This window comes from Puma concolor, chromosome F2 (genome assembly GCF_028749965.1).
Source record: "Puma concolor isolate L17-30 chromosome F2, mPumCon1.1.hap2, whole genome shotgun sequence".
Lineage (NCBI taxonomy): Eukaryota > Metazoa > Chordata > Mammalia > Carnivora > Felidae > Puma > Puma concolor.
Window position 1 is genome coordinate 13,477,758 of NC_141684.1, and position 27,883 is coordinate 13,505,640.

General features: G+C 49.3%; 1 protein-coding gene across 2 annotated transcripts; it reads right to left on the reverse strand.

The window, feature by feature from the left end:
- Positions 1 to 22,446: 22,446 nt before the first annotated feature.
- MYC (MYC proto-oncogene, bHLH transcription factor) lies at positions 22,447 to 27,606 on the reverse strand. 2 transcript variants are annotated; one of them, XM_086696019.1, is made up of 3 exons: positions 27,038 to 27,606; positions 24,621 to 25,386; positions 22,447 to 23,529 (listed from the first exon to the last, which is right to left on the reverse strand). In XM_086696019.1, the coding sequence occupies exons 2-3, from the start codon at positions 25,375 to 25,377 to the stop codon at positions 22,967 to 22,969; spliced, it is 1,320 nt and encodes a 439-aa protein (XP_086552145.1). In that variant the 5' UTR covers positions 25,378 to 25,386; positions 27,038 to 27,606; the 3' UTR covers positions 22,447 to 22,966. The 2 variants fall into 2 exon arrangements, with proteins under 2 accessions (XP_086552145.1, XP_086552144.1); XM_086696018.1 differs by having other exon boundaries at positions 24,621 to 25,389; positions 27,038 to 27,605.
- Between the last annotated feature and the right edge of the window lie 277 nt (positions 27,607 to 27,883).

Genomic DNA, 27,883 nt, shown 5'->3' on the forward strand with positions numbered 1-27,883 from the left:
GTAGGGAGTTGCATCTAAATGAACACCTCAGTCATGGGACTATATTAAAACATGCTTTTTTTTTTTTTTTAATCCTCAAGGAAAAGAAACTAACCTACTTCTCTCCCATTCCTTTTCACTCCCTGTGAGAGACAGTGTGGTTTCATAGAAAGAACATAGGTTTTGGAGTCCCGGGTTATAATCCCGATGTGGTGTCAGAACTGGGGATGTCACTGAAACCCTGAGTTTAGTTTGCTCATCTGTAAAACGGGTGTATTAATCACTATCTCTCAGATTCTCGTGAAGAACTCACGACATCGTGTACATGAAGGAGCCTGACATGTGGTAGATAAGTTCCCTCGTCAAAGAGACTTTCATTTCCTCTTTCTTCCCATCCCTGAAGGAGATCTTTGTAACCAGGTGATATTCCATATTACCTGAGAAAAGGTCATTTCCAAGGGTTCTGGGATTGCCAGCCTTCTCTAGGCTTAAAAGAGACAGATAAATAATCATCCTTTTCACATTTGCATCCGGGCACATCTTGTGAGAGGGCCTGCATGTGCACACCCGCACACACCCACACACACACACACACTCACCTGCACTCACACCTATTCACACCACACACACTGTACTCACCGGCTAGAATTTCCCTCCATAACCTGCCCCGGTACCAGTACCGATGCCCTTTAGACGGGTCCCAGCAAACAACTTAGGTAATCACACCATAACGTGGAGAGGCCTTCGTTAAAGTCATCCCTGAAGATAACCTGTAAATTACAAGTTTTACCAAAAACAGGATCAGAGAGCTCGTGCGGTGGGCCAATGACAAACTGCCGCGTTTGCCGGGCACAGGATCGAGGGGGACTAGACCAGACTCCGAGGGAACCTCCTTGCGAAGAAACAGTCCACCTTCCGACCTCGGCCAGCAGGCTTCCATCCAGGCCTCCACGCGCTGCCGCGTTTTTCGGGGCTTGCTGAGGGCTTTCGGGAGCTTTCTGCTGGCAACCTGCGTGGAGCTACCCCGGCCTGCAGGATTTCTTAATATCCACACCGGCTTTGGGAGCACACGCTTAGGCTCTGTCCTGGTCTTCTGGGGAAGCCGCTTCAGCTGTAAACACGGTGCGGTGGCTGGACACCGGCTGCCTACCTTGTCACACGAGGCGGGGACTGAGAGAGAGACAAGCTCCATTTCGCGTGCACCGATGGCCCAGGATGACTGTCGCCTGTTGTGCGCTTCTTGATAAAGCGACCTGTGCATTCACACAGTGCCTTGCACACAGAAGGCCCCACGTTTGGTTTAATGCTCTGCCATTGCTGTCTGGAAATTTGTGGTAATGTTTTTTTTTTTTAATGTTTATTTAGTTATGAGAGAGAGAGAGAGCAGCGGAGGGGCAGAGAGAGAGGGAGACACAGAATCTGGAGCAGGCTCCAGGCTGTCAGCACAGAGCCCCTCGCGGGGCTCAAACTCACGGACAGTGAGATGGTGACCTGAGCTGAAGTTGGACGCTTAACCGACTGAGCCACCCAGGCTCGTATCCAAAATATGGATAATATTTTTAAAACATTAATGGGTGTAACCCATCCTCTGCTCTCCAGCAGGACCACAGTAAAGAGATTTCTTCTTCCAGAAACTTGTCTGAGGGAGCCCCACCACTGTTCTCAGGACACACCGGGGTGCCTCCCAGGCCTGAATTTCCACCTTCTCTTTCCTGCTGTGATTCCATGAGCTCATGAGCTAAGCCCTGGAAGCCATGATTTCCTCTTATCCAGCACTTTCTCGCCAGCTTCCTTCTGACCTAACATTCTCCTGATGCAGCTAAAATGCATTTCCTCAGCAGTAGATATTTCTGAGCTCACCAGGTCAACCAGGAACATGATTGAGCAAGTCCAAGAGCAAATAGCTGCTGAAGGAGTTTTGAGTTGAGGAAGGAAGGAACTAAAGTTTGGTAAGAGCACTTATTAAGGGCCAAGTACTTTTCCCAATATGATCCTCAACACTGAGTTTCACGGGAGATATAATTAGGGTCCCCCACTCTCAACCTTTTAAAAAAGGATAAACTGAGGCACAGTAAATCTTGCAAGGTCACACAGCTATTAAGTAGTCGAACTGAGATCACAACCCAGAGTTTTTTTTTCTGGATGCCAACACATAAGATTCTTCTGTCACTGACGTTCACAAATTACACTGCTTACATTTTCATATTATTTCCCTCTTTCATGTCGATATGGATGATGGCGTTATGGCGATATATTACACCAAAGGAAGGAGTAAGTAAAGAAATCAGAGTAAGAAAAATAAGAATAAAAATAATGATAGGAAAAATAAAATGAAGCCGAGGATAGGGTTAGTACTTGAAAACAAGGGTTTTAAGTCTTACAGACTTTCTATAGATGGGCGTTAATTGGGCTCTGAGCTTCCCAGCAGCCAAAGCAAGAAAAGAAATAGTACCAGTTAGGGTTTCTTAATGCCCCCAGAACTGAAAATAAAACAAATATGTTAAAATTAAGATTATAATCTCTGTCTCCAAAAGAAGTGCTATCTTGGCACTGAGACAGGAAAGAAGTCTCCCCCATGGATTTTTTATAAAGGTAACTATGGCGAATCAATGCTCCTTATTGACATCCTTACTTTATGACATACACTGGCCAGGGCTAAATTTTGGTATGTATGCAAACACTGCTAATAATTCATGTGGGCAAGGGGCGCCTGGGTGGCGCTGTCGGTTAAGCGTCCAACTTCAGCCAGGTCACGATCTCGCGGTCCGGGAGTTCGAGCCCCGCGTCGGGCTCTGGGCTGACGGCTCAGAGCCTGGAGCCTGTTTCCGATTCTGTGTCTCCCTCTGTCTCTGCCCCTCCCCCGTTCATGCTCTGTCTCTCTCTGTCCCAAAAATAAATAAATGTTGGAAAAAAAAAATTTTTTTTTAAATAATTCATGTGGGCAAAATGGTAGTGTGGTCTGTTGTTGAACTGAAGGTTGGGTTAAGTAACAATTGGAATTAAATTACATTTGTCAAATAGACCATGTGGATCGTATCCATCAAAGCAGACTAGGTGATGTTGTGGCACAAACAACTCTAAAATCCTAGAAGTCTATGACTTCTTGATTGCGTGACTTTGGACATGCAATTCAACGTGGCCAAGCTTCCTCATACATTAGAGGAGAAATGTAATAGAATGTACCCCACTTGGTGGTTATAATTTAATATTCCATGACAGATGTGAATATATCTGACCGGCTGGAGCAAATGGTCTCTATGCTTCCATTTCTTGTTTTTTTGTCTCTCTCCTCTCCTTCCCCCTCCCTTGACCTTGTGAAGGGCCTTTGATATATTAGGAGGGGATGACTCTCTCTCTCTCTCTCTCTGCCAAATAGTGTTGAAAAAGAAACCCAAAGCTGGAGGCATCACAATTCCAGACTTTAACCTGTATTACAAAGCTATAATTATCAAGACAGTATGATATTGGCACAAAAACAGACACACAGATCAATGAAATAGAATACAGAACCTAGAAATGGACTCACAGATATACGGCTAACGAATCTTCGACAAAACAGAAAAGAGTATCCAATGGAAACAAGACAGTCTCTGTAGCAAATGGTGCTGGGAGAACTGGACAGCAACATGCAGAAGAGTGAAACCAGACCACTTTCCTACACCATCCACAAAAATAAGCTCAAAATGGATGAACGACCTAAATGTGAGACAGGAAACCATCCGAATCTTACAGGATTCTCTTTTTTTCATGCCAAGAAATTGACAAGCTATTAGATAAACCTGTTGGGTGCACTCACTATTCTATGGAGAATCTCGGGGTTGGGGAGGACTTAACACATCATCAGACCCATCTACTGATCTGATGTGTGGCCATCAGCCTTCTTTTTCATTGTGCTACTTGCCTGGTTCTCCCGCTGACCTGCCAGCAGAGTCTCCTAAATTGGGTATGGGTACTGCAAGCAAAAATAGGACCCTTGGTGCTTTTTTGAGTTCTGCTTCTTCATGCTTCGCTTCCTACTCAGGTCTTGGCAGGTTCTGCTTGTATCTTTCCCGTGTGCTTTGTTTGGGCTTGGCTGCTGCAAACCACCAAGGAAAGTTTAATTACCATTGACTGCCTGCCTGCCCTCCCACCTGCCTCCCTGCCATGAGCTTGTGATACTCTTGTTGGCATCTCATCCAAAGCAGAGCCCATATCCTGAATGATAAGCTTGAGCTCTGGCCACCTGGTGAGGTCACTGCTCCAACCCCAGAACTTGACAGCTGAGACTGGAATTCAGGTACCTACTAGGGTTCAGGCTGGGACGGGACACAGAATCTCCTCCTTGGCAGTCCTCATTGTCCCCTTCCTTTTATGTAGCTAATCATTATTTTGCCAGCTTCCGTAAAATGCTTTTCTCAGACAACATGAAGTCAGTCTTGCCAACCAAATCGTTTCCCGCAAACGTATTTTTTTTTTTTAATGTTTTTATTTATTTTTGAGACAGAGAGAGAGCATGAGCAGGGAAGGGGCAGAGAGAGAGGGAGACACAGAATCTGAAGCAAGCTCCAGGCTCTGAGCTGTCAGCACAGAGCCTGACGCGGGGCTCGAACTCACAGTGTGAGATCATGACCTGAGCTGAAGTCGGACACTTAACCAACTGAGCCACCCAGGCGCCCCCCGCAAACGTATTTTATATAAAAAATATTAGAGCCACAGGGGACTGCAGAAACAGGAAAATGTGTGGGTAAGCCTGCTATACTTTTCTCATTAGAACATGTTCAAAAATTTCCCATTCATTCATTTGTTCATTCATCCCATGCCTTTTATTGGGCATCTCCCATATGCCAGGTACTCAGCAGGTTCTAAAGATAAAGTGGGGAACAACAAGAAGGACATGATCTTTATCCGCAAGAAATTTACAGCCTGAGAAAGGCCCCCCACTCAAAGAAGTGGACTATCTCTGGGGTATGAAGAATCAACCAGAAATAGAGTTCAGGCCTCCTGACGCCCAGTGGCTCTGATGCCCCTTTAAGTGGGCATTAGTTCCGGCTTCCTCAACTTCTTCATTCTTTGCCATGCATTTCATCCTATTGCCTCCTTCTAGAGCTCAAAGCATTTGCCAAGATTTAGATTTCGACAGCTCTAAAATGAGTTCCCTCTGGCAAGAATGAGGAATGCAGTAGTTGACTTTTACCCCAGGCACAGGGGGGCAAAGATGAATAAATCCAGTCCTTGTTTTCTGCCTGCGGGAGCTCCCAGCCTGGAAGAGAAAACTACAGTGAACTGTAGTCGGTGCAAAAAGAAAGCCCAGGGCTTCCCTAACTGGGGCAGAGATATGGGTCCAGAAATATGGCATGATTTTAGGTGGTGCACATCTTTTAATAGTAACATTATTCTATGTATTTTTTGTAGGAGAAAAAATATAGGGGCACCTAAGTGGCTCAGTCAGTTAAGCGGCTGACTTCGGCTTAGGTCATGATCTTGAAGCTCGTGGGTTCGAGCCTCGCGTGGGGCTCTGTGCTGACAGCTCAGAGCCTGGAGCCTTCTTTGGATTCTGTGTCTCCCTCTCTTTCTGCTCCCCCACCTCCACTCTTGCTCTATCTCTCTCTCTCTCTCAAAAGTAAATAAACATTAAAAAAATCTTAAAACAGGGGCGCCTGGGTGGCGCAGTCGGTTAAGCGTCCGACTTCAGTCAGGTCACGATCTCGCGGTCCGTGAGTTCGAGCCCCGCGTCGGGCTCTGGGCTGATGGCTCGGAGCCTGGAGCCTGTTTCCGATTCTGTGTCTCCCTCTCTCTGACCCTCCCCCGTTCATGCTCTGTCTCTCTCTGTCCCAAAAATAAATAAACGTTGAAAAAAAAATCTTAAAACAATTAAAATACGTATATATAAATAATACCTCAACCCCACGTTAACCGTTTCTCTTTTCGTTCAATCAACAAACGTGTGGTGACTGTTACCCTGTGCCTAGCACTCTTCTGGTGTCTGAGTGTCCGGAAATGAACAAACAGCTACAAATCCCTTCCCTCATAGATGTTACGTTGAGTTCAAATAAATGATTTAAATGTAAAAAACGACATGATCTAAGGAAAGCAATCCACAGATAGGCCATCTTTGCCATTTAGTGGATGAGTAACCCCAGCCCAGTTTTTTAACCTTCTTGTGCCTCAGTTGCCTTATCTGAAAAATAGGGGTAATAATTGTATCTTCCTCCCTGAAGTTCTGACCCTGGTGTGAGCTGACAGGGAGACATGCACACAGTGCCTGGAACACAATAAGCACCTGTGACTGTTTGTTGATTTTTTTCGCGAGTACAGGCTAAAAGTTTTGAAGATGAAGTAACGACTCAGTTCTGGAAAGCTAGGCTTAGGACATCTTCCCAAGCGCCTGGATAACTTGCTTTGTTTGTTTGTTTTTAAAATTAATTTTTTTTAATTTTAGAGAGAGAGAGGGCACGAATGGGGGAGAGGGGCAGAGGGAAAGAGAGAGAATCTTAAGCAGGCTCCACACTTACCGTGGAGCCCAGTGCGGGGCTTGATCCCACGATGCTGGGATCATGACCTGAGCTGAGATCAAGAGTCAGACGCTCAGCCTACTGAGCCACCTGGGCGCCCCTGGAGAACTTGCTGAGATGCGTCCTTCTCAGGCCCCACCTTAGAGACCCCCAGATCTTAGTAGATCTGAGGCAAAGAGCAGCTCTATCTCCCTCTCTCTTTCTTGCTCCCCTTGCTATCCTGAGAGTGAACGACTGGGGGCTGCTTTAGGGTTCAGATAAGGGCTCCTTCCTCTCAGGCGGGTGGGGTAGGGAAATGCCTTCCTGGGTGCTGTGGTGCCTTGAAGGGCAAATTCGCTGGCAAGTAGCTATGTTCTGGGGGGGGGGCAAGGGACAGCAGGTGCACAGGGGCAGGAGAGAACAGGTTCACTTGTAAAGCTGCAAGAAATTGAGTAGGATTGGCGTGTCTGGGATGTGAGGCTGTTGGCTGACTCTGATGTGAAGGCACACTGTGGCTTGTTGTCCCTGGCCCGCGGAGCATGCTGAATCAAGTTTAGTGGAAATCTGCCAACAAGGAGCTGTTTGAAACTGTGAGAAGTTTGCGTTTTAGGGCTTAAGATGTTGCACTCGGAAGCCCAAAGCAGTTGCTATGAGAAAAACGAATTCCAAGGGAATCTTTGATAATGATTAGCAACGTGTCACTTTGTCTGCAGGGTTCCCTTTTAACAGCAACCCCACCCCCTAATGATTTCAGAGGATCTGGAAAATGTGAAGAACCTGCTCAACTCCTTCAAGAAAACAACGGATCACGCTCAAGTGTTCTCATACATTTCCAGGAAGCTTGGCTGGGAGGCAGCTCGAAGGAATAAAATATCTAAGGGTCCCTTTCATAACCCTCACATGACGAAGAGAAAGATGAGAAAGTGCTATGGAATCAGATGAGCAGAGGTTCAAGTTCTGACTCCACCTTGAACGAGCTGTGTGACCCTGGGCCAACTACGTAGTTGCTCAAGACCTCGGGGTTCTCTTCTGTCCAGTGGGAATCACGTCCAGAATGAGTGAAATGATGTGTGTGTGCCGTGAGTGGCCCGCTGCCTGGCACCCGGCAGAAGCTCAGTAAGTGACCACACGCTGTTAATTTTTAATCAGAAAAAGTGAACTAGCATCCAGAAACTAAAGAAAGGGGAAGACACAGGCTGCCTTTGCGATGAGGAAACGTTTCACTTGGGACTTCTGGGGAAAAAAGTCGGAAGGGTGTGTGGCCAAGACAGGCTATCCGATTAAGGGCTGAAAATGTAGTTTGGCTTTCTGGGGGCTGCTAATGGCCTTGCACCCTAAATGCCAGAGTAAAGAAATGCTTGGGCGGCATGAGGAAGCTTGGGGATCCTCACCTCTGGAGTACCTGTGAGCACACACCATATATATATATACACTCACACCTTCCCCAGACCGGCTCTTTGAGGCGGGCAGGAGGAAGGAGGGAGAAAAGGAGGCTACGCTGGGATGGGGAGCCAGAAAAGACAGCCATGCAAAAGGGAAGGAAGGGGCTGGGAGTGGTTTGCCGCTTAGAAGGCTGGAGTCGAGAGAGAGAAAACCACCACGTTTGAGCTGAGTTCACCACTGCCCTGCGTCCACCCGGGATTCCGAGGGCCTACTGTGCGCACTCCCCAGTTTAGGCACTGAGAGCGGTGTGGCTCTGTGCCCTAACCCCACTCCGGAGGTGCCTACCCCCCTGCACTGGGCTGAAGAATATGCCCCTGGAGCTCATGTCCACCAGGAACCTCAGGACGTGACCTTGTTTGGAAATCATGTCTTTGCAGATTACTTAGTTGAGATGAGGTCACACGGGTTTAGGGTGGGCCCTGAGTCTAATGACTGGCGTCTTCACGATAAGAGGAGAGGAACCACAGAAATATATACAAGTACAGGGAAGAAGGCCATGTGAAGGCAGAGACAGAGACCAGAGTAATGAATCTACAAGCCAAAGAATGCCGAGGTTTGGCAATGTCCACCAGAGAAAGGGGCAGGTGAAGAGGAGTGCTTGCCAGGGGCACCCGGGGGGCGCAGTCGGTCGAGCGTTCGACATCAGCTCGGGTCATGATCTCACGGTTCCTGGGTTCGAGCCCCGCGTCGGGCTCTGTGCCAACAGCTCGGAGCCTGGAGCCCGCTTCGGATTCTGTGTCTCCTTCTCTCACTGCCTCTCCCCCATTCATGCTCTGTCTCTCTCTGTCTCTCAAAAAATGGATAAACGTTAAAAAAATTTTTTTAATCCCTGTTGTCGTAAGCCACCGTGGTGGGGTTATGGCAGCCCGAGGAAACGATACACTCTCGGAAGAGAAAATCAGAATGCAGGTAACTCCCCATTTTGCAAGGCACCGTATTAACAGAAACTGCACATCAGGGTTGTGCCCTCGCTTTGCATGTTCAGTGGTAACTGATGTCTAGTTTCAGTTCAGTGGTGACTGACCTCCAGTTTCAATTGACATGGAAACTCACAACGCACACACGCACACACACACGCCCCTGAAAAAGCACATGTCATTCATAATTGAGAGAAAATGAATAAGGCACATCACCAGGTGAGTAACAGAAGACTTAGACGCTGCAGAAACAACTGTGGCTTAATCAGGAAGGGCTTCCTGGCACGAGCAAGTGTTGACTGCACTTTTGGAAGATTGATTAGGGGAATGCGGGGCCCCCAGAGCTTCGCATGGGGGGTGATGGGTGCCTCCATTCCTTCTTCCAGGGTCCAATTCCGACTGGACCACTTCTTCACATTTTTTTAAATGTTTATTTATTTTTGAAAGGGGGCGGGGAGAGGCAGAGAGAGAGAGGTGGACACAGAATCCGAAGCAGGCTCCAGGCTCCGAGCTGTCAGCACAGGGCCTGACGGGGGGCTCGAACTCACAGACTGCAAGGCCATGATCTTAGCTGAAGCTGAACACTTAAGCAACTGAGCCACCTAGACAGCCCCTTTTTACATTTTTAATTTTTTAAATGTTTTTTTTTTAATTTATGATTTTTTGGGGCGCCTGGGTGGCTCAGTCGGTTGGGCGTCCGACTTTGGCTCAGGTCATGATCTCGCAGTTCGTGGGTTCAAGCCCCGCGTCGGGCTCTGTGCTGACGGCTCAGAGCCTGGAGCCTATTTCAGATTCTGTGTCTCCCTCTCTCTGACCCTCCCTCGTTCATGGTCTGTCTCTCTCTGTCTCAAAAATAAATAAATGTTAAAAATAAAATTTAAAAAAAAATAAAATTTGTGATTTTTTTAACTGACTGACCACTTTTTTGCTCTGAGGTCTTAGACTACCGGAGGCTGTGGTTTCTCAACTTGAAATGGTGATCCTGCTTCCCAGTATGCCTGGGAATGCCAGACTGGATCATTCACAGCAGCCCCTTCTGCTCTCGAAGGTGTCCTGGTTTGTATTTGAAAAAAAAAAAAAAAAAAAAAAGCACTGGGATGGGTTTATTTTCTATTTTCCAAATACGAAATTATATCATTAAACATGCTTTTCAAGCAACAATTTTCCTTGGAGTTTCTGATATTCAGCTCTGCTACCTCAGAGGGGTTCCCTGATTGAAAATCACTTGAATGGCATATCTCTGAGTTTTTCCAGACAATTCAGCTTCGGGTTTCGGAGCAAGACGTCTGAAGCTGGGCTGAAATGGGTGTCTATCTAAGGCCCATGACCCGCCAGCTATGTGACCTTGGCAGTCTGTGCCACACCGTCACACCCCCATCTCTCGAGGGCCACTTTTTTCCTTAATGCAATGGAGCTAGTTATAGCGTAATAGTCAAAATATTAATAACATTTTGCCCTAATTAATGATTGCACATATTAATAATAATACGCACCAATAATAGTACAACAAATCTCAGTACTCCATAGAATGGCTGGTATGATTACACGGCACACGTAAAACCCTTAGCACAATACCTGTCATAAAACAATGATTTCTTTAATAGGAGGGTTTTTTTTTTTCTTTTTCAATGCGAGCTTAAAAAAAAAATCTAAGGATTGTGCTCAAGTGGTGCAGAGTTTATTTGGGTTTGATGGGAGGAAGCACTTCTAGACAGTCAGAGTGGAGACACCACAACATCCAGACGGCCAGCTATCAGCTGTGTTGGTAGACCTGAAGCCCAGAACAAATTATCCCTAATTGTAGATAATCGGAAAACAAAATATGCAGCCGTTGAGACAATGTGACGCGACGCAGAAGATGTTAGTGCCGGGGATCTGGTTGTATTTTTACCTTGTTATGGCTTTCACTTTCCTGTCTCTGTGCCATTTTCTTCTTTTTTCTTTTTCTTTCTTTCTTTTTCTGGGGGGGGAGGTGGTTGTTGTCTTGCTCCAGAACAAGGCAGCATGATACTGTGGGGAAAATTTGAAGAATGTTCCATCGCTCAGAGCTTTTTAGTTACCAGAAACAAAAAAGTTCTAATGACTAACTTAATCTTTCACAGAATTTTCTAGAAGGACATTGGAGAGTTCCCAGGAATGATGGGGACCCGGAATGACAGGGCTGAGACAGTCTTGGAACGGGGAATGCCAAGCGTCTAGAGAGCCAGACAATTTGTTCTCTCCAGGGACAGCGACCAAAAAGAATGTGCTCCCACCTCTGTGTTCTGTCCTTGGGTCACTCCAGTTAAGACTCAAAGTCTTGCAGGGTCCTGGGAGAACCAGTCTGGCTGGTGTCCCTTGAGCATCTCCCTGGCTGGAAGAGGCCTGGCCTTCCTTTGGGACTCCCAAGACCACCCACGTTGGGTAAGAGGAGATTCCAGAAGCAAATGGGGGATGTGTTACTCAAAGAAGAGGAAAAGATATGTGCAGCCCCAACACCCCAGGAGCTTTTGAAAGTGGGCTGGGGCCTGGGGGCACATGGGTGGCTCAGTGGGTTGAGCGTCCAAAGTCGTCTCACGTCATGATCTCACGTTTCATGAGTTCAAACCCTGCATTGGGCACCCTGCTGTGAGTGCAGAGCCTGCTTCAGATCCTCTGCCCCCCCCCCCGCCCCTCCCTCACTTGCGCGCTCTCTCTCTCTCTCTCTCAAAAATAAATAAAAACATTAAAAAAAAAAAGTGGGCCTGAGAAACTCGGGTGACTATCTCCACCTGGTCCTGAATGGCTGTGTGTGCTCTGCCCACAGCCCTTCTTCTGGCTGGACCTCAACCATCCCATCTGCAAAATGACATAGATGGTCAGCTCATGGGACGGTTGGGGGCTTTTCCATCCCGAATGTTCTCTGACCCCCACCAGCTGCCACTGATCTGGTTGGTCACCCCTCTCCTCACGTTTAAGTCTCCCACCCTTTTGGTCACGCGTGACAGACTTCTTCAAGTCACAGACCACTTTCTGAAGAGTTGATTGCAGGGAGGAGGGCGGTGGGCTAACCCCGCAGTGGGGAACGCAGGCCACAACAGTTTTTCAAATTTACTTCCGAAAAGAGGTAGCAGTCTCGGTGCCTGGGGAGGGAGACTTGTGAGGTGAGAAAAATGACAGCCTTGTTTGTTAAGAAGAGAGAGGGGGGTGTGCCGGGTTCCTGGACGGACGACCTCAGGAGGCGTCTCTGGCCTGTGTGAATCCGGTGATGGTCACGGGTTGAGGGGCAAAGATGTGGCTCATGTCCAGCTGTGGTGCCATACACTTTGGAGATGCTCCCACACCTCACGGAATGCCTCTGTAGTGCTCACCTGGGAGCCTTCCAGCATCACATCAGGGACTTTGTTAAAAGTTTAAAGGGGCGCCTGGGTGGCTCAGTTGGCTAAGCGTCCGACTTCAGCCCGGGTCATGATCTCGCAGTCTGGGAGTGCGAGCCCTGCATCAGGCTCTGTGCCGGCAGCCCGGAGCCTGGAATCTGCTTCAGGTTCTGTGTCTCCCTCTCTCTCTGCCCCTCCCCTGCTTGTGGTCTCCCTCTCTCTCTCAGAAATAAACATTAAAGCTTTTTTGAAAAGTTCACACTATCTGAAACTGCTTAAAAATAGACTAGCACAGGCCATCATGGTTTTTGAGCCTTCAGGACTTTGCAAAGGATTGTAGCAGTAGGATGTGACAGGTGAGGAATCAGGCAGGGGAGTGGAGCAGGCCTGGGCTTGAATGCCCTTTCTTCCACCTTTTCACTTGGGGCCCCTGAATGATTTACTTAATTTTCCTCTGAGTTTTGTTTCTTTTCCCTTATCTATAAAGTGAGAATAATCATAGTTTCCCATTCATGTGGTGCTCATGAAGATTTAAGGAGAAAAATCACAAGAAGTGTTTTGCAAAGTACTGGGCCCACAGAAAATACTTGATAAACGTTAGTGTTACTATGATTATTATTGTTATGAACTTAATAGTAATGGTCACTTGGCCTAGGCTTACTATGTTACAGACAAAGGTACAAAATACGATGGGCACAGACAACGGCAGGGCATAAAATCAGCACAATGACTTTCGACTTGACTGCAACCCAAGGCTATGGGAATATGGTGCCACCATGACCAGAGGATCCAACAAACATGGCGGGAATGACGTGAACTCCTTCTTAGACTGTAGTCCAGACTCCTTCATGAGGTTTCTGGGTGAGCTGGCTTGGAGCCCACTCCTTGGGCTTCATCCGGGGATGTTTTTCTTGTGCACCATCCACTCCTTCCATTCCAGTTTGCTCTGGGTTCTCTGAGTAGTGGTAGGGTCCCAGAATATTTGGCCTGACTAACCCAGACCCATTCTCCAGGTCTTGGCTGAACAGGGTCCCTGAGCTCCTAGGCCGTCAGACACCCCCCATAATGCTCTGTTCTTCCCACTGCTTTGGGTCCTTGAATTTCTTTAGTTAATTACTCATGTAAATACTTGTTCAATGTCATGCTTCTTGACTACATTGTTAAATTGATTTCTTCCACAGTGGCATCTGCTCTGTATGTAGGAGGTATTCAATAAATATTTGTTGACTGGGAAAGTCTGAGAGTGGGATTAGGACCTGGCATGGGCTTGGGGACTGGGCTGGTGGTAAGTTGCCCCTACTTTAGGAGGTTACACAGGTTTCAAGTAAGGCAAGGAAACAAATCCTTTAGCTCAGAAGACCTGACATCTTGAACCAAATCAGCCTAGTCGAAGGCCCTTGGGAAGATTATATCTTCTCTAGGGGCTTCATCTAGAAAGCAAAGGATAAGATTGCCTCAAGCTTTCTACTACGTGTCCCATATCCTAACCCTGAAACAGCGTGGCGGGAACAAACTCCTTTGGACGTAAATTTGTCATCCATCTCTTTCTGGCCACAGATCTCAGCACATGAGTGCGCTGACTGCATTTATTTAGCAACATGAATTGGGTCCCTTTGTGCTTAGTCAGCGCTAAGCATTGGAAATATCGAAACAGTAGCTCCAGTTCCAATGGGGGAAGCAAGAGGAACACATAGGCAATCTCACTGTAGTGTGATAGACCGGAAGTAGCAGGAAGTGGAGAAACCAGGTGACATGGAACCAGATCACCTAGCATTGGGATGCTGATCCGACATTGCTTTGCTGTACGACCTTGAGAAAGTTACCTGATGGTTCTCAGTCTCAGTATGCTAATGTGCACGATGAGGAAGTGAGTGTTTTCATCTCACGGGGATGTGGTGAGATAACATAAAATAGGCAAACAACGTGGTGAATGAGGAGGGAGGCGCAGTGCTTAACTGTCCTTAGCCACTCTGAACAAGATAAACATGGAAAAGGGAACGAAGGGGACAGAGATCAGGGAGGGCTTTCCTGAAGAGGTGACATTCAAAATGAGACACGGTGGAGATAAACATCATTCAGATGGAGGGAAAAGCAGGAGGAGAGATTCGGAGGAGAGAATGTGCTTGGCATTTCAGAAGAAATGCAATTGCCTTGATAAAGTTGTAGCCTGTATCAGAGGGAGCGATTTGGCCTGAGGCTGGAGGAGTAAGCTGGGGGCAGATCACTAACGGATACAAAGATACTTGTACTTTACAGTCAGAGGAAGAAGAGCCAGGAAACTCTTATTACAGTTTGGAGAATGATCTGATCAGCCATCTTTTGAAGGCTGTTCCCATGCCTTTGAGGAGACCAGACTAGAGGCAGTGAGAAGCTACTGTAGGGACCCAGACAAAAGATGATGGTAGGTGAAAAGGAGGTGGGAGTCGGGGTAAGGAGGCACGTGCACAGAACCGAAAGGTGCTTCAGAGGTAGAATCTACAGGACTTGGTGATGCATTAAAATGGAGAGTGAGAATGGGGAGGAGGGAGAGGAAATTCTCATTTACTGAACCTGTGCTAGACCATCTCTCATCTCATACCTCCCTGAATTCTCTCAAAAGCCCTGGCAGCGAAGTACGATTCCCATATACCCCCCACCCCACCCCCGGCCACCCCTTTATTTTCTGTTCCCCCAGCCAGTTGGGAAAGTCAGGCTCCGAGCAGCAGAGTCATTTGGCCTGGGCCACACAGCCAGCTGGTGGCACGGCCAGATTGCAGCTCAGGTCTGTGACACTTCCGAAGCCAGGTGCCTTCAGCTCCGACGTTAGTTCCCAGATTGACTTGTTCCTTCCTGGCACTTTGGAACTTTGAAAAAAGTATGGGATCCTAGGCTCCGCCCTCTGGACATTCTGGTTCAGTAGCTCTGAGGTGGACCCTGGGAATCTCTAGCTTAGCACCAGAATGATCCGGTGGGTCAATCTGGGCAAGACCTTTTCTTTTCGTGGGCCCATCTTCTCCTTCCAGGGATTGTCTTTCCCCCTGAGGGAGGGGGCTGGCAGACGATGCTCTACCACCGGAAGGGGGCTAAGAGCCAGGTTGACCAACCAGCCTCAGGTCTGAATCTGCGCTAGACCAGCCTCCTGGGTATGTGATCCTAGGAGACCAATCAGAAGCCTTCTGGGGAGCGGATGTGGGCCTTGGGCGGCCAGCAGCTATCTTTGCCCCCAGCTAGGGTGGGGAGGTCCCAACTGAGATGAGGGCATGGAAAGAATCTTGCGGCTACCTTTTGAGCCTCTAGATCCAGTCACCTCTGGGCCCTTTCAGGGACATAAGCTAACGTCTACTCTTTCTTCTTTCTTTTCTTCCCTCTTTCTCTCTCTCTCTCTTTCTCTTTTTCATTTGCCAATTAAAGCTGGGTTTCTGCTGCTGGTAATCTAGAGATCCTGACTGATAGACTCAGAGAAGCTATTGCGGAGGCTCCTGCTGTCCAGGACGAGTTATGGAGACAGCAGGGGCGGGGGGGGGAAGATTTGGTAGGAGCTCAGCACAAAGCATAGGGTTGAACAGATTAAAAAAAGATTGATGGCCCCAGGAAGTAGAGACTTAACATGTATGGCAAATACATTCGTTCATCCATCCATTTGTTGATATACTCACTCATCCATTCAACACAATTTTGGATATCAGACATATGCTTGCTTGCCCTACAGGGTGCAACAGGGAGAGAGAAAGTCATAGACTCTGCTCTTCAGGAGTTCAGAGACTAGCAAGAAAAAAAGAGAATTAAACATTATTTCTAACACAGGCAAACATGGTGTGTGACAGAGAGATTGCAGAGGGCCCTGGGAGCCCGGAGGATGCAGGAGACTTGGGCTGACCACTGCCATCACCGCCTAGAAGAATCATTCTCTGCAGGAGTCGCCATGTCTAGAACGCATCCCCCTCCTTAGCTCACTCACATTCCACACACCGCTGAGGGCCTTTGGAATTCCAAGCAAGGTGATAGGTACCGGAGAGATAAAAATGGAAGCTGTCCTTGAGGTGGCTACACCTGGCTTCATCTCTCTTTTCTCTGGTATCTTTGGTTCTCTCCCCTTCAGCTCTGCCCCATCAGCATACAAATGAATGATCTCTCCCATGTTCAATAAGATAAAACCAAAATCCACTCAAGCAAATGAAACCAGACAAAATCCTGTCTTCACTGGATGCATTTATCTCTTTCCTTATCCTCACAGCTACCCTTCTTGAAAAGGTTAGTGAGACACATTTTCACTTTGCTTGACAATGGCTCTTCATTCAGCCCATTCATGAAGGAACTGTTGAGTCGCTGTCTGATACCAGGCATTTATGCTGGTGCCGAGCGAGGGTTTGTTGAACAGGACCTATGTGGTTCCATTTCTCAAAGCCACAGGTGATCTCTCTAAGAACAAGAAATGTTTGGACAGGTAGTCCTAGTCTCCTGAGGAACCTCGTCTCCGTGGTCAGAGAGTACTAGAAGGTGAGCCATGAAAGATGAGTAAGAAGCTTGTCAGGCCTGTAGGCTCAGTGTTGGTGGGTGAGTGGGTGGTGGGTCAACCGTGTTTTGGGCAGAGGGAGCAAAATGTCTGAAAAATCTTGCAGGACATAGGGAAACCAGAGAGATGAGACCTGTGAGTGGGCGGAAGGCAGTTGTGGAGGACTTTGGGGGTGTAGAACAGCTTTGGACTTCATCGGAATGGTAGCAGGAAACTTCTGTCAGAAGGGTTTTAGGCATGGAAAGAGCATATTTGTGATTTAGAAAGATCACTAGGGGGGCAGTGATGGAGAAGGCAGTGGCTCTTCAACTTTTTCAAGCCCCAGAAGGCTTGTTAGAGCACAGTTTCCTGGTTCCCATCTCTGGGGATGCTAATTCAGGGGACTATGTGGACTATGTTTGCATTTGGGACCAATTCACGGGTGACATTGATGCCGATGGTGTAGGCATCACACTTCAGGAGCTCCTGGAGAAGGTGTTGTAGGAGGGCAGGATGTGGAGGGAAATGAGTGGGCAGCTGTTTGAAGTGAGGAACTGATTCAAGAAGAGGGAGGATCCTGGGGAGGAGGCGTGGCCAAGAAGATGCCTCCATGTCGCTTAGTTTAAGGGACCATTTTCTGTGCATCTTGCTGCACCTCTGTCTGCTTTCGTAGAAGGGCTTCCTGCTGGCTTCAGTGATACCATTTTCCTCTACCTTCCCTCCGTCCCTCTGATGACCCTTGTCCTTTGTTCCCCTTCCAGCACTTTTTTTTTTTTTTAAATTTATATTCAGGTTAGTGTAGTCTTGGCTTCAGGAATAGAACCCAGTGATTCATCTCTTACATATGACAGCCGGTGCTCATCCCAAAAAGTGCCCTTCTTAATGTCCATCACCCATTTAACCCCCCCCCACCCCCAACAACCCTCAGTTTGTTCTCTGTATTTTAGGGTCTCTTAACTTCCAGCATTTCTTGAGGTCTATTCTTGATTCTATTTTCCCTGAGGGAAAGGGGTGGGGTCTTCAGAAGAGACTTTCAACTCCATCCTGCTTCATAGTAAACACTCTTTAAGTGTTTTATTTTATTTTTTTAAAGATTTTATTTATATTTATTTTAATTTTTTAAATGTTTATTCATTTTTGAAAGACAGAGACAGAGGACAAGCATGGGTGGGGCGGAGAGAGAGGGGGATACAGAATCGGAAGCAAGCTTCAGGCTCTGAGCTGTCAGCACACAGCCCGTCGCGGGGCTCGAACTCACAGACTGCGAGACCACGACCTGAGCCGAAGTCGGACGCTCAACCGACTGAGCCATCCAGGCGCCCTTAAAGATTTTATTTATTCATTTATTTATGTTTAAGTTTTTTAATATTTATTTATTTTTGAGAGAGAGAGAGAGAGAGACAGACAGACAGACAGTGTGAGCTGGGGAAGGGGCAGAGAAGGAGACACAGAATCCAAAGCAGGCTCCAGGCTCTGAGCTGTCAGCACAGAGCAGGTCGTGGGGCTCATACTCACCAGCTGCGAGATCATGACCTGAGCCGAAGCTGAATGTCCAACCAACTGAGCCACCCAGGCGCCCCTAAAGATTTTATTTTTAAAGAAATGTTTATTTATTTATTTTGAGAGAGAGAGAAAAAGAGAGAGAGAGAGAGGAAGCAGGGGAGGGGCCGAGAGAGAGAAGGAGCAACGGAATCCCAAGCAGGCTCTGCGCTGTCAGCATGAAGCCAGATGCAGGGCTCAAACTCATAAACCATGAGATCATGACCTGAGCCAAAGTCAAGAGTCAGATGCTCAACTGACTGAGCCGCCCAGGCACCCCTAAAAGTGTTTTGAAATAACGTAGAGGCTGATTACCAGTTCTTGGTTCTCGACCAGGCCATAGGTGACTCAGGGCCAGGACCTTTCTGAGCATCTCTTCCCACACCCAGTACAGTGTAGGCACACAGTAGGTGCTTAGTAAATGTTTATGAACCAATGAATAATTCCCGCTGTCACCATTTTGCCAGTTCTGTGAATGTCGTCAAGCTACTTAATCTCTCCATATTTCAATCTCTTTATGTATAAAATGGGGATTGGAAATAGAATTTATCTCCTAAGAGTTGCCTTGGGGATGAAGAAAGATAATGTACGCGAAGTGTTTGGCACGTAGTGAGAGCTATTGAACTTGTGGCACCTTCAGCATTGTCATAGGCAACAATCCCTCTCCAGCTGGGCTGTTGTGAGGGACCAGGAGATAGAGGGTTTGGCAGATAGTAGGTGTGTGATGAAGGTTAATTCTCTCTCTCCAAGCTCTCCCTTTCCCCACCCCTGGAGACCCCTGACTGCACTGGCTTGTTTTATCCCTGGATCAGCTGATGGGGTAACAATGGGAAGAGAGTGTTCCGGTTTGTGGCTGAGCTCTCAAGGCATTGTTTAAAAACAAAGAACATTCCTTTCAACCTTAGAAGATCTACATCCCACTGGCTCTGGCACCCCACAACGATGTCTTCTGGGTAGGGACTAATATTGAGAGAAATGGCATTAAAAACAAAACGCAAAAGCATCTCAGGGATGATCACCTCCCACCAGTTAGGCAAGACAAACATTCTTGGGAATGAGTCTAAATTCTCTCCGGAAGGATCTAGGATAGAGAAAGATTATTGCCACAGTCTCAGTGGTGGGTGTAGAGTCTTTTTAGTTTTATTTTTTTAAATGCGTCTCTGTTCTCATCCTATTAGCTTGTTTTCACCCTCCTTCTCCTTTGAAATAGGCCTGTAATGGTCTATAACCTTAAACGAGGAGGCTTTCGTAAAGCTACCCGTGCATTTATAGATAGTGTTGTGGGACACCCTTCAACATTTTCGAGCCGAAGGATTATTTATTGTTGGGAAGAAATGCTTCAGGGCCCCTAGCGTGTATGCTAAGAAATTATTACTGACTGAGCCAATCATAAGCTGTTACAAACCAACCACAGAAAACCCCCTAACACTTGCCTTCTTTCCCAAGCTTTGTGCCAGAGTTTGTCTTATCCTAGCTGTGACTCTTAGGCCAGGGTGGTGAAAACTTTGTTCATTTAAACATTTGATTGTTTTTATAACGTGGATCTCCTTTGTTGCTTCCAAATGGCAGCATGAAATAACACTTCCTTCCTCTTTATACATTCCATCCCTACACAGAATCACCCCCAGAATCCCCTGGGGTGGTCATTAATTCCTGGACATTGTCCTGGGTTAAGAGGCATCGTCAGTAGTAGCTCATTCCTTCCCGTTGATTCTCCACAAAATCGCAAGCTCCTCCCCTCCACCTCCGATTCCTGATTATTCTTATCTACAAGATAGATCAAACAATGGCGTAGATCCTGGGGACCCTCTGGGTTGGCTCTGGGAACCAATCTGTGTTGGGGTCAAGATCAGCCTGACTTTCTGGAAAAAAAGTTGGCATTTGCTCTGTTTTGAGACCTTTCTCTAGCTTCATATACCTGAGAGGGAGGCCTAAACTCCGCAGCTGGGATGATTCCCTTCCCTCCCCACAGCCAAGCTCTGCATGGTTAAATTGTTTCTTGATAATTTGGAACAGGGAGTTGTTTTCCCAGTGAGGAACACTCTCACCTATTCCGCCTGGACTGAGTGATTCAAATTAACACCTTCCTTGTTCTCGAGTTGCTCCAGAACTGCACTCCAGCCACAAAGGGACAAAGAATGAATCTTTTAAGATCGCCCCCGCTTTTGTAACACTTTGAACTATTGCACTTCTGTGGATTGTATCTCCCTTTGAATTTAGGGTATAGGGTGTGACTACATGAAACTATTAGGGTGGGATTTAGGATCCAAAACAAAGGATCCAGAAAAAGACATTAAGGGCTTGAATAAATTATCCTAGAGTTCCGAACCACAGACAGTAATTATTTATTGATGTTTGGGTGGTGGTTGATGCTGGTGGTGGTGGATTAAAGTTCTAAAGAGTCCAGGATCTGAATCTACTCTGAGGCTGGAACGGCAAGATGATTAGAACAGCGATAGTAACTTCCATTCGCTTAAGTAGTCAATGTGCCAGTTCCTGGGTTTGCGAAGCCTTATAATTAATAATATCTCCATTTAAAAATGCCTTTTCATGTTCTAAGGATAACCAGGTGTCATGAGTGTCCCTATATCAGAGGTTGAAGGGGAGTTTGTAGTTTCCAAAATGACTCACGTGACGAGGAGTAAATGTGTTTTATTTTATGATCTGAACAGTAGTTCTCCAAACTGGCTGCTTCCCAGGAGCAATGGGTGAATCTCATTTAACAAATGGCTAAGGTAGGAGCGAATGACTTGTGGGTTTCTCATAAACAAAACATGAGGGGTGTCTGGGTGGCTCAGTCGGTTGTCTGACTTTGGCTCAGGTTATGATCTTGAAGTCCATGAGTTCCAGCCCCTATTAGGGCTCTGTGCTGACAGCCCAGAGCCTGGAGCCTGTTTCGGATTCTGTGTCTTCCTGTCTGCCCCTCCCCCACTTGCACTCTGTTTCTCTCTCAAAAATAAATAAACACTAAAAAAAAATTTTAAGAGGGGCGCCTGGGTGGCACAGTCGGTTAAGCGTCCAACTTCAGCCAGGTCACGATCTCGCGGTCCGGGAGTTCGAGCCCCGCATCGGGCTCTGGGCTGATGGCTCAGAGCCTGGAGCCTGTTTCCGATTCTGTGTCTCCCTCTCTCTCTGCCCCTCCCCCGTTCATGCTCTGTCTCTCTCTGTCCGAAAAATAAATAAACGTTGAAAAAAAAATTAAAAAAAAATAAAAAAAAATTTAAGAAACAATGAACAAAATAACGAAATGAAACACAACAAGCAAGAAAGGGGGCACTGATGTCCCACAGGGCCCGAAAAGTTGAAATTCACAGCACATAATCCGCTAGACTGGTGACTCCTGCGTGAGCAGCCAGTCTATTCCCACCGGCTTGTTTGACAGAGGAGGTCTAGCCTCATAACATAACCTGTGTTATGAGTGGACTCCTTGGGTTTGAATCTTGGCTCTACTGTTCATCATCAGTGGTCTTTGGGCACATGCAGGAGTCTTTCTGTGCCTCAGTTCCCCCTTCTACCATAAGGAAGTCAACATTGGGCTGATTCCCGTCATGGGCTGCTGTGCAATTATTGTAAGGAAAATGCTTACAAGAATGCCTGGCACATTAAGTAGGTTAGTATGGTGATTAGTCAGTCCATCAGGCCCCAAGCCAAAAGCATTCTTGACCCCGGCACTTTAGACACAGGATGAGCTAAGGCATGATAGTGTTGTTTTTCAAAAAATGGGGGGGTGGGGGTGGGGGTGACCTGGATTCAATGTTTTACAGCATGGCCCCGTGGCTGCAGAGAAATTACAAAACCCCTCTACGCCCCTACATTTCATTGTTTGTAAAATAGGGTTAATAACTTGCCTCCCTCGCCTAGCATAGAGGCAAGCAGGGGGCTGGTTCCTACCGTCTGGGTTTGAATGTAGCCTGGGAGTGGCATGGGTTAACCAAGTGAAGTTTCTTCATCTTCCTCCCACCCCCTCTCCCCGCAAACCTTACCCCCTTTGTATACTTAACTTATCTTTAACCTCTGGCATCCCTTTGCCTTCTCACCAGCTTACTGCCTGTTCATTCTTCCAAGTAGCAACTCTGGCCCCTATCACAGATCTCCAGGAAGCATCTTATAACCCTCAGAATTTAAAAGACCTTAAGGACCCAGACCCATTTGAACAAAGCAAAGCCCTTGCCCTTTCAATAACTTCTTTCTCCATCTTTGTAAACTCATTCCCTTGAGGGCCAAATTCTGTTAATTGGAATTGATGAAAAGAAAATAGAAAAAAAAGGCAAGAAAAACAAAACACTCACAACTTAAGATTTGGCTCAATTATATATTTGCCACGTATTTTATTTTTTCTAAAAACAATAGAAAAAATCAACTTTAAAAAGGAAAATGTACTTAAATAAAAAAAATTATGGTTTATAATACATGGTTTGAATTCTTGTATAACTGCTATAAACGTTTTATTAAAGCTATTTACATTTAATGGCCATATTTACACAGGAAAACGGGGTAAACTTGACACATTTTTTAAAAACAATTCTTAAATACAAATCTGTTAAAGGAAAACAAACAAACAAAAAGATGGCAAGCATAAAAAAATGTTCTTTTATGCCCAAAATTCCATTTGAGGCAGTTTACATTATGGCTAAACCTTTCAATCCTAAGACCCAGCCAAGGTTGTGAGGTTGCACTTGACCATGCATTTGAAACAAGTTCAGATATGAGGAGTTGCTACAGTTCTGTGAGAAGGAAGCTTTTTCCTTACTTTCCCTTAGTAACAAGTGAGAATTCACGAGCAACTCCAGTTCCTCCCTCTAATAGGTGGATTTATGCACAAGAGTTCCTTAGCTGTTCAAGTTTGTGTTTCAACTGTTCTCGTCGCTTCCTCAACAGGTCCTTTTCCGAAATGAGCTTTTGCTCCCCTGCTTGGACGGACAGGATGTACGCGGTGGCTTTTTTAAGGATAACCACCTTGGGGGCCTTTTCGTTGTTTTCCAACTCTGGGATCTGGTCGCGCAGGGCAAAAAAGCTCCGTTTCAGCTCGTTTCTCCTCTGGCGTTCCAAGACGTTGTGCGTCCGCCTCTTGTCGTTCTCCTCCGTGTCCGAAGACCTGGGGCTGATACATTTGCGGTTGTTGCTGATCTGTTTCAGGACCCTGCCACTGTCCAACTTAGCCCTCTTGGCGGCTGGGTAGTCCTTCCTAGTGGAGGGGGGCGCTGCGTAATTGTGCTGATGGGTGGGCACGTGGCATCTCTTAAGGACCAGCGGGCTGTGAGGAGGTTTGCTGTGGCCTCCGGCAGAGGGTGACCCCGATTCCGACCTTTTGGCAGGGGGCTGCCTTTTCTCCACAGAAACGACATCAATTTCTTCTTCTTCCTCTTGTTCTTCCTCTTTAAGAAAGGAAAAAGAAAACGCGCGGGTTAGCGACGTGTCCTCACAGCAATCAAGGACCAGATTAAATTAATGCTATGCAAATATAAGGCGTTATCCTGTGAGAAAGGGCCCTGGCACAAAGTCATCCCCGGAGAGCAAATTAGCCAATCAACCCAGCTCTTCTCGCAACGAAGGCAGAGTCAGAAAGGGAGAATGACAGCTGGGTTTACGGCACAGATGAGAAAATTACAATTTACCAGGATAAGACATCGATGCCAATTCTTACCTAAGACTTAATGAGGCTTTGGACACACCCAAAGCAAAGCACATTCCCAAGCACCTCCTCTTTTCAAGGGACTGTACCAAGAACCCTTCAGGTGTTGCAAATGAGAGAGTCTCTTGCTATGACTTTAGCAATTCCCTATTTTACTGGAAGGGCAAAAAGGAAAAAAAAAATTCTTGCGGCTTTGCCAAAAGTTCCAGGGGTGGGGGGAGGAAAAAAGCCCAATTTTGGCAAGGATTTGCTTTTAAGTGTTCCAAACAGGCTGACCAGATCCCAGGCTCTTCAGCCCATCTAAAGCCACTGTCACTAGGTCACAGCGCCTGGGAGGCAGGCCGCTCTGCCTCTGTCCACTGCCCGTCTTCATTTTTTTGTGGATCCTAGTCCAGGGAAACCCAAGAACTACTCAGAAGGGAGGAGGGAAGCCATCCCTCCGCTCTCAGAGATCAATCCCCTCCTCTCCCGCTTCTCGCACACCCCCACCGCGGGGGCAATTAAAATGCTGAAGAAAACTAAGAGGGAGTGGATTGAGTTGCAAGATAAGCCAGAAGATTGAAAAACCCCAAAGAAATTCCTAAGGGGAGGGAGGGAGAGGAGGGGGCCGGCCACTGGGGCGGTCTTAGGAGAGGGGATGGGAGGAAACCCTGAAGCCCAGGGTTCCGGGATGAGCTCCCAGACAGCTCCTTCCAGATCTAGCATTTCCCTTCCCGAATAGAAGAAAAGAGAAAAGCCGGGGTCGGCAGAAGCGGCCAGTGGAATGAGCTGCCGAGGAGAACAGGAAGGGTACCCAGCCGCCCCCTCGGACGGGCCGGGAGGGGCCCGGCTTACCAGAGTCGCTGCTGGTGGTGGGCGGTGTCTCCTCGTGGAGCGCCAGGGGCTCGGGGCTGGCCCGCGGGGAGGACTCCGCCGAGGAGAGCAGAGAGTCCGAGGACGGAGAGAAGGCGGCGGAGTCGGGGGAGGCGCAGGGCTTGGGCGAGCTGCTGTCGTTGAGCGGGTAGGGGAAGACCACGGAGGGGTCGATGCACTCGGAGGCGGCGGCGCTCAGGTCCTGCAGGTACAAGCTGGAGGTGGGGCAGCCGCCGGGCCCGCGGGCGGGGCTCGGGCTGCCGCTGTCTTTGCGCGCAGCCTGGTAGGAGGCCAGCTTCTCCGAGACGAGCTTGGCGGCGGCCGAGAAGCCGCTCCACATGCAGTCCTGGATGATGATGTTTTTGATGAAGGTCTCGTCGTCCGGGTCGCAGATGAAGCTCTGATTCACCATGTCTCCTCCCAGCAGCTCGGTCACCATCTCCAACTGGTCGGCCGTGGAAAAGCTGCCGCCGCCGCCGTCGTCGTCCCCCCGGGGGGAGAAGGACGCGAAGGCGACGTAGGAGGGCGAGCAGAGCCCAGAGCGGCGGCTCGGGGACAGCGGCGGGGTGGGCAGCAGCTCGAATTTCTTCCAGATATCCTCGCTGGGCGCCGGCGGCTGCAGCTCGCTCTGCTGCTGCTGCTGGTAGAAGTTCTCCTCCTCGTCGCAGTAGAAATAGGGCTGCACCGAGTCGTAGTCGAGGTCATAGTTCCTGTTGGCGAAGCTGACGTTGAGGGGCATCGCGGCAGCCTGCTGAAGGGGGCACACAAAGGGGGGGAGGTCTTGAGCGAAGGGGCGTCTGGGGTGGGTGCCGCAGCCCCCGCGCAGCGCGCGCCCGGATGCCGAGCCGCTCCCCTTCCAGCGCGAGCCCCAGCCGGGGCCAGCGGCGGCGAAGGGCACCCCTCCCACCCCGTCCAGGTGGCCCCCTGCTATCTGGGACGCACACTCGGTGAGCCAGCCGCGGAGCGCCGGCGGAGCTCGCGTCCGCGGGGAGCCCGCGCCGCCGCCGCCGCCGCCGCCGCCGCCGCCGCCGCCGAGCAATCGGAATCGGCTCTGGCCTCCTTAAGCGGCCAGAGGAGGCGGCGGCCGGGAACACAATCCGCCAAACCCGAAGGCGCAAAGTTTTGCGCCACCTGAAGGAGGAGGCGGGAGGCGCCGCGGCGGGAGCGGCTGCGCGTGCCCCCTCCCGCGCCGGGCCCCTCCGCGCCGCGCCCGTTCCCACTCGCGCCCTCGCAGCGCTCCTTCCCCAGCCGGCGCCGCCGCCCCTCCCAGCACCCCCGCCCCGCCGCCCCTCCGTCCCCACTCCCAGCGCGTCCTCCTTCCTTCCTCGGCCGGCTTCTCTCCGCGTCTCTCGCCGGCTGGTGGGGCGAGCCTAGCCGCCGGCCGTAACAGCCCCCCCCCCCCATAAATAAAAGGGGGGTGTTAGATAATAACCGGGGCACCTCCCTTCAACACCCAGCACGGCGACGCAACTGCGCCAGAGCCCCTGCTGCGGTTCCGCGCCCGGAGCCGGGCGTCTTCCCCTCACCCGCCGAGGGTAGCAGCTGTTCTGGGAAAGCTCCGAGCCCCGCTCCCTGCTTTCCCTCCGCCACCTCAGGGGCGCGGGGACACCAGAGGGGGCGGGGGAGGTGGGTGCGGAGATCTGCCCTCGTTTCCCCCGAGTCCACGATTCCGGGAGAATCGGACCCATCCCTGCCCAGCGTCCCTTTTCCCTGCTCCCCGAGCCTCCCCAACACCAAGTCCGAACCAGCACCCCGGTAGACCAAGATCCCTAATTGTATTATTCTTTTAAAAAGCCAAATGCCAACTTCTTAAAAGGAGCAGGGGGCGAATGGTGAACGCCGCGGGGATCCGCGGGCGGGACGCGCCGCAGTGTCTGTCTCCGGCTGTCAGAAATGCGGTAAGCCGAAATTTAAATGCCCTTTCCGAGACGCGTAAAAGTCAGCGGCGGCGGAGCTCTCCGGCTCCCACACGCAATTTGTAATTCTTACTCCCAGGAGCTCGGGATGTACAGGGAGGGCTCTCTGCCCACCGCGAAGCGCGGCACTCCCTCCCCACCACCGCCCCCCCCCCCGCTCCAAAAAATCAAAAGCAATTAATGCAATAAAGCAGGAATGTCCAACCGGTCGAGAGCAGCGTCAGTATTCATGAGCAAAAATCTCTAAAGACGAGTTTCCAAAACGCACCGGTTTTCCCTCCCATCCTGACAAGCCACTCTACCCCATCCAGATCTGGGTCGTTCTCACCCCACCCCGGAGCTACCACAACTACTCTGAGAAAAAGTGTCAATAGCGCAGGAATGGCAGAAAAGACCCCCGATTGGGGCATTCGACTTCGACTCGTCGCGGCATTAAAGCGGTGGGGCAAATAAATGAGAAGACAAATAGATCCGGGCGCTTACCGGGTTTTCCACTATCCGAAGGAAATCCAGCGTCCGAAAAGCGGCGAGGAGCGCCCTTTCAGAGGAGCGGGTCCCGGGCAGCGTAGGGGAGAGGTGTTTCCCCAAATAGGCGGACCGGAGAGTCGCGTTCTCGCTCGGGTGTTGTAAGTTCCAGGGAACAGTGTCCGCCCGCCGCAACCGGCAAAGTTTCGCGGGTGCGGCGGGGGGGTGCGCACCGCTGGCAGGGGGCGGCGGGCAGGGTGGGGTGGGCCGGAGGCGAAGCACCCTTTCACTCCGGATCTCCCTTCCCCGGGCGCCCGGAGCGCGACTCGGCTCGCTCGCCTCGCTCTGCTCTTCTACCCAGGCGGGCGCGCCCGCTCGCTCCCTCTGCCTCTTGCTAGGATTACTACAGAGAGTCAGATAAAGCCCCAAGAACCGGCTTTTATACAGAGCTAGGCACGATCCCTCCCCTCTGTTCTCTTTTTCCCGCCAAGCCCCTGAATAGCCCTGCCCTTCCCGAAGCCGGCAGGGAGCCAGGCGGCAGCCGGGGCGCGACGCCGGCGGCGGCAGCTGCGGCGGGGAGAGCGCAGCTCGGGGGTCCTCGACCGCGCAGACCCTCGCATATAAAGGGCCGGTGGGCGGGGATTCGCGAGAGAGGATCTTTTTTCTCTCTCCCCCGCCCTCCGCTTTGGGAGCCGGGGAGGGGCGCTTCTGCGGAGGACTGGCTGGGCGGGGGTTGGGGGGGGAGGTTGGGGAGGAGACTCGGCCCTTTCTGCCTGGCACTCCAGTGCGCCGAGCGATCGGATGTAAACAGTCAGAGCGCAGCATGAATTAACTGCGCGCGCCTACCATTTTCTTTTGCTCCCG

Bases quoted from the DNA above. Each gene is read 5' to 3' on its own strand.
- MYC (XM_086696019.1), bottom strand. From the start codon at position 25,377: ATGCCCCTCAACGTCAGCTTCGCCAACAGGAACTATGACCTCGACTAC. The intron at 23,530-24,620 runs GTAAGCCGGGCC...CCTTTCTTAAAG, and splicing joins CACCACCAGCAGCGACTCTG to AGGAAGAACAAGAGGAAGAA.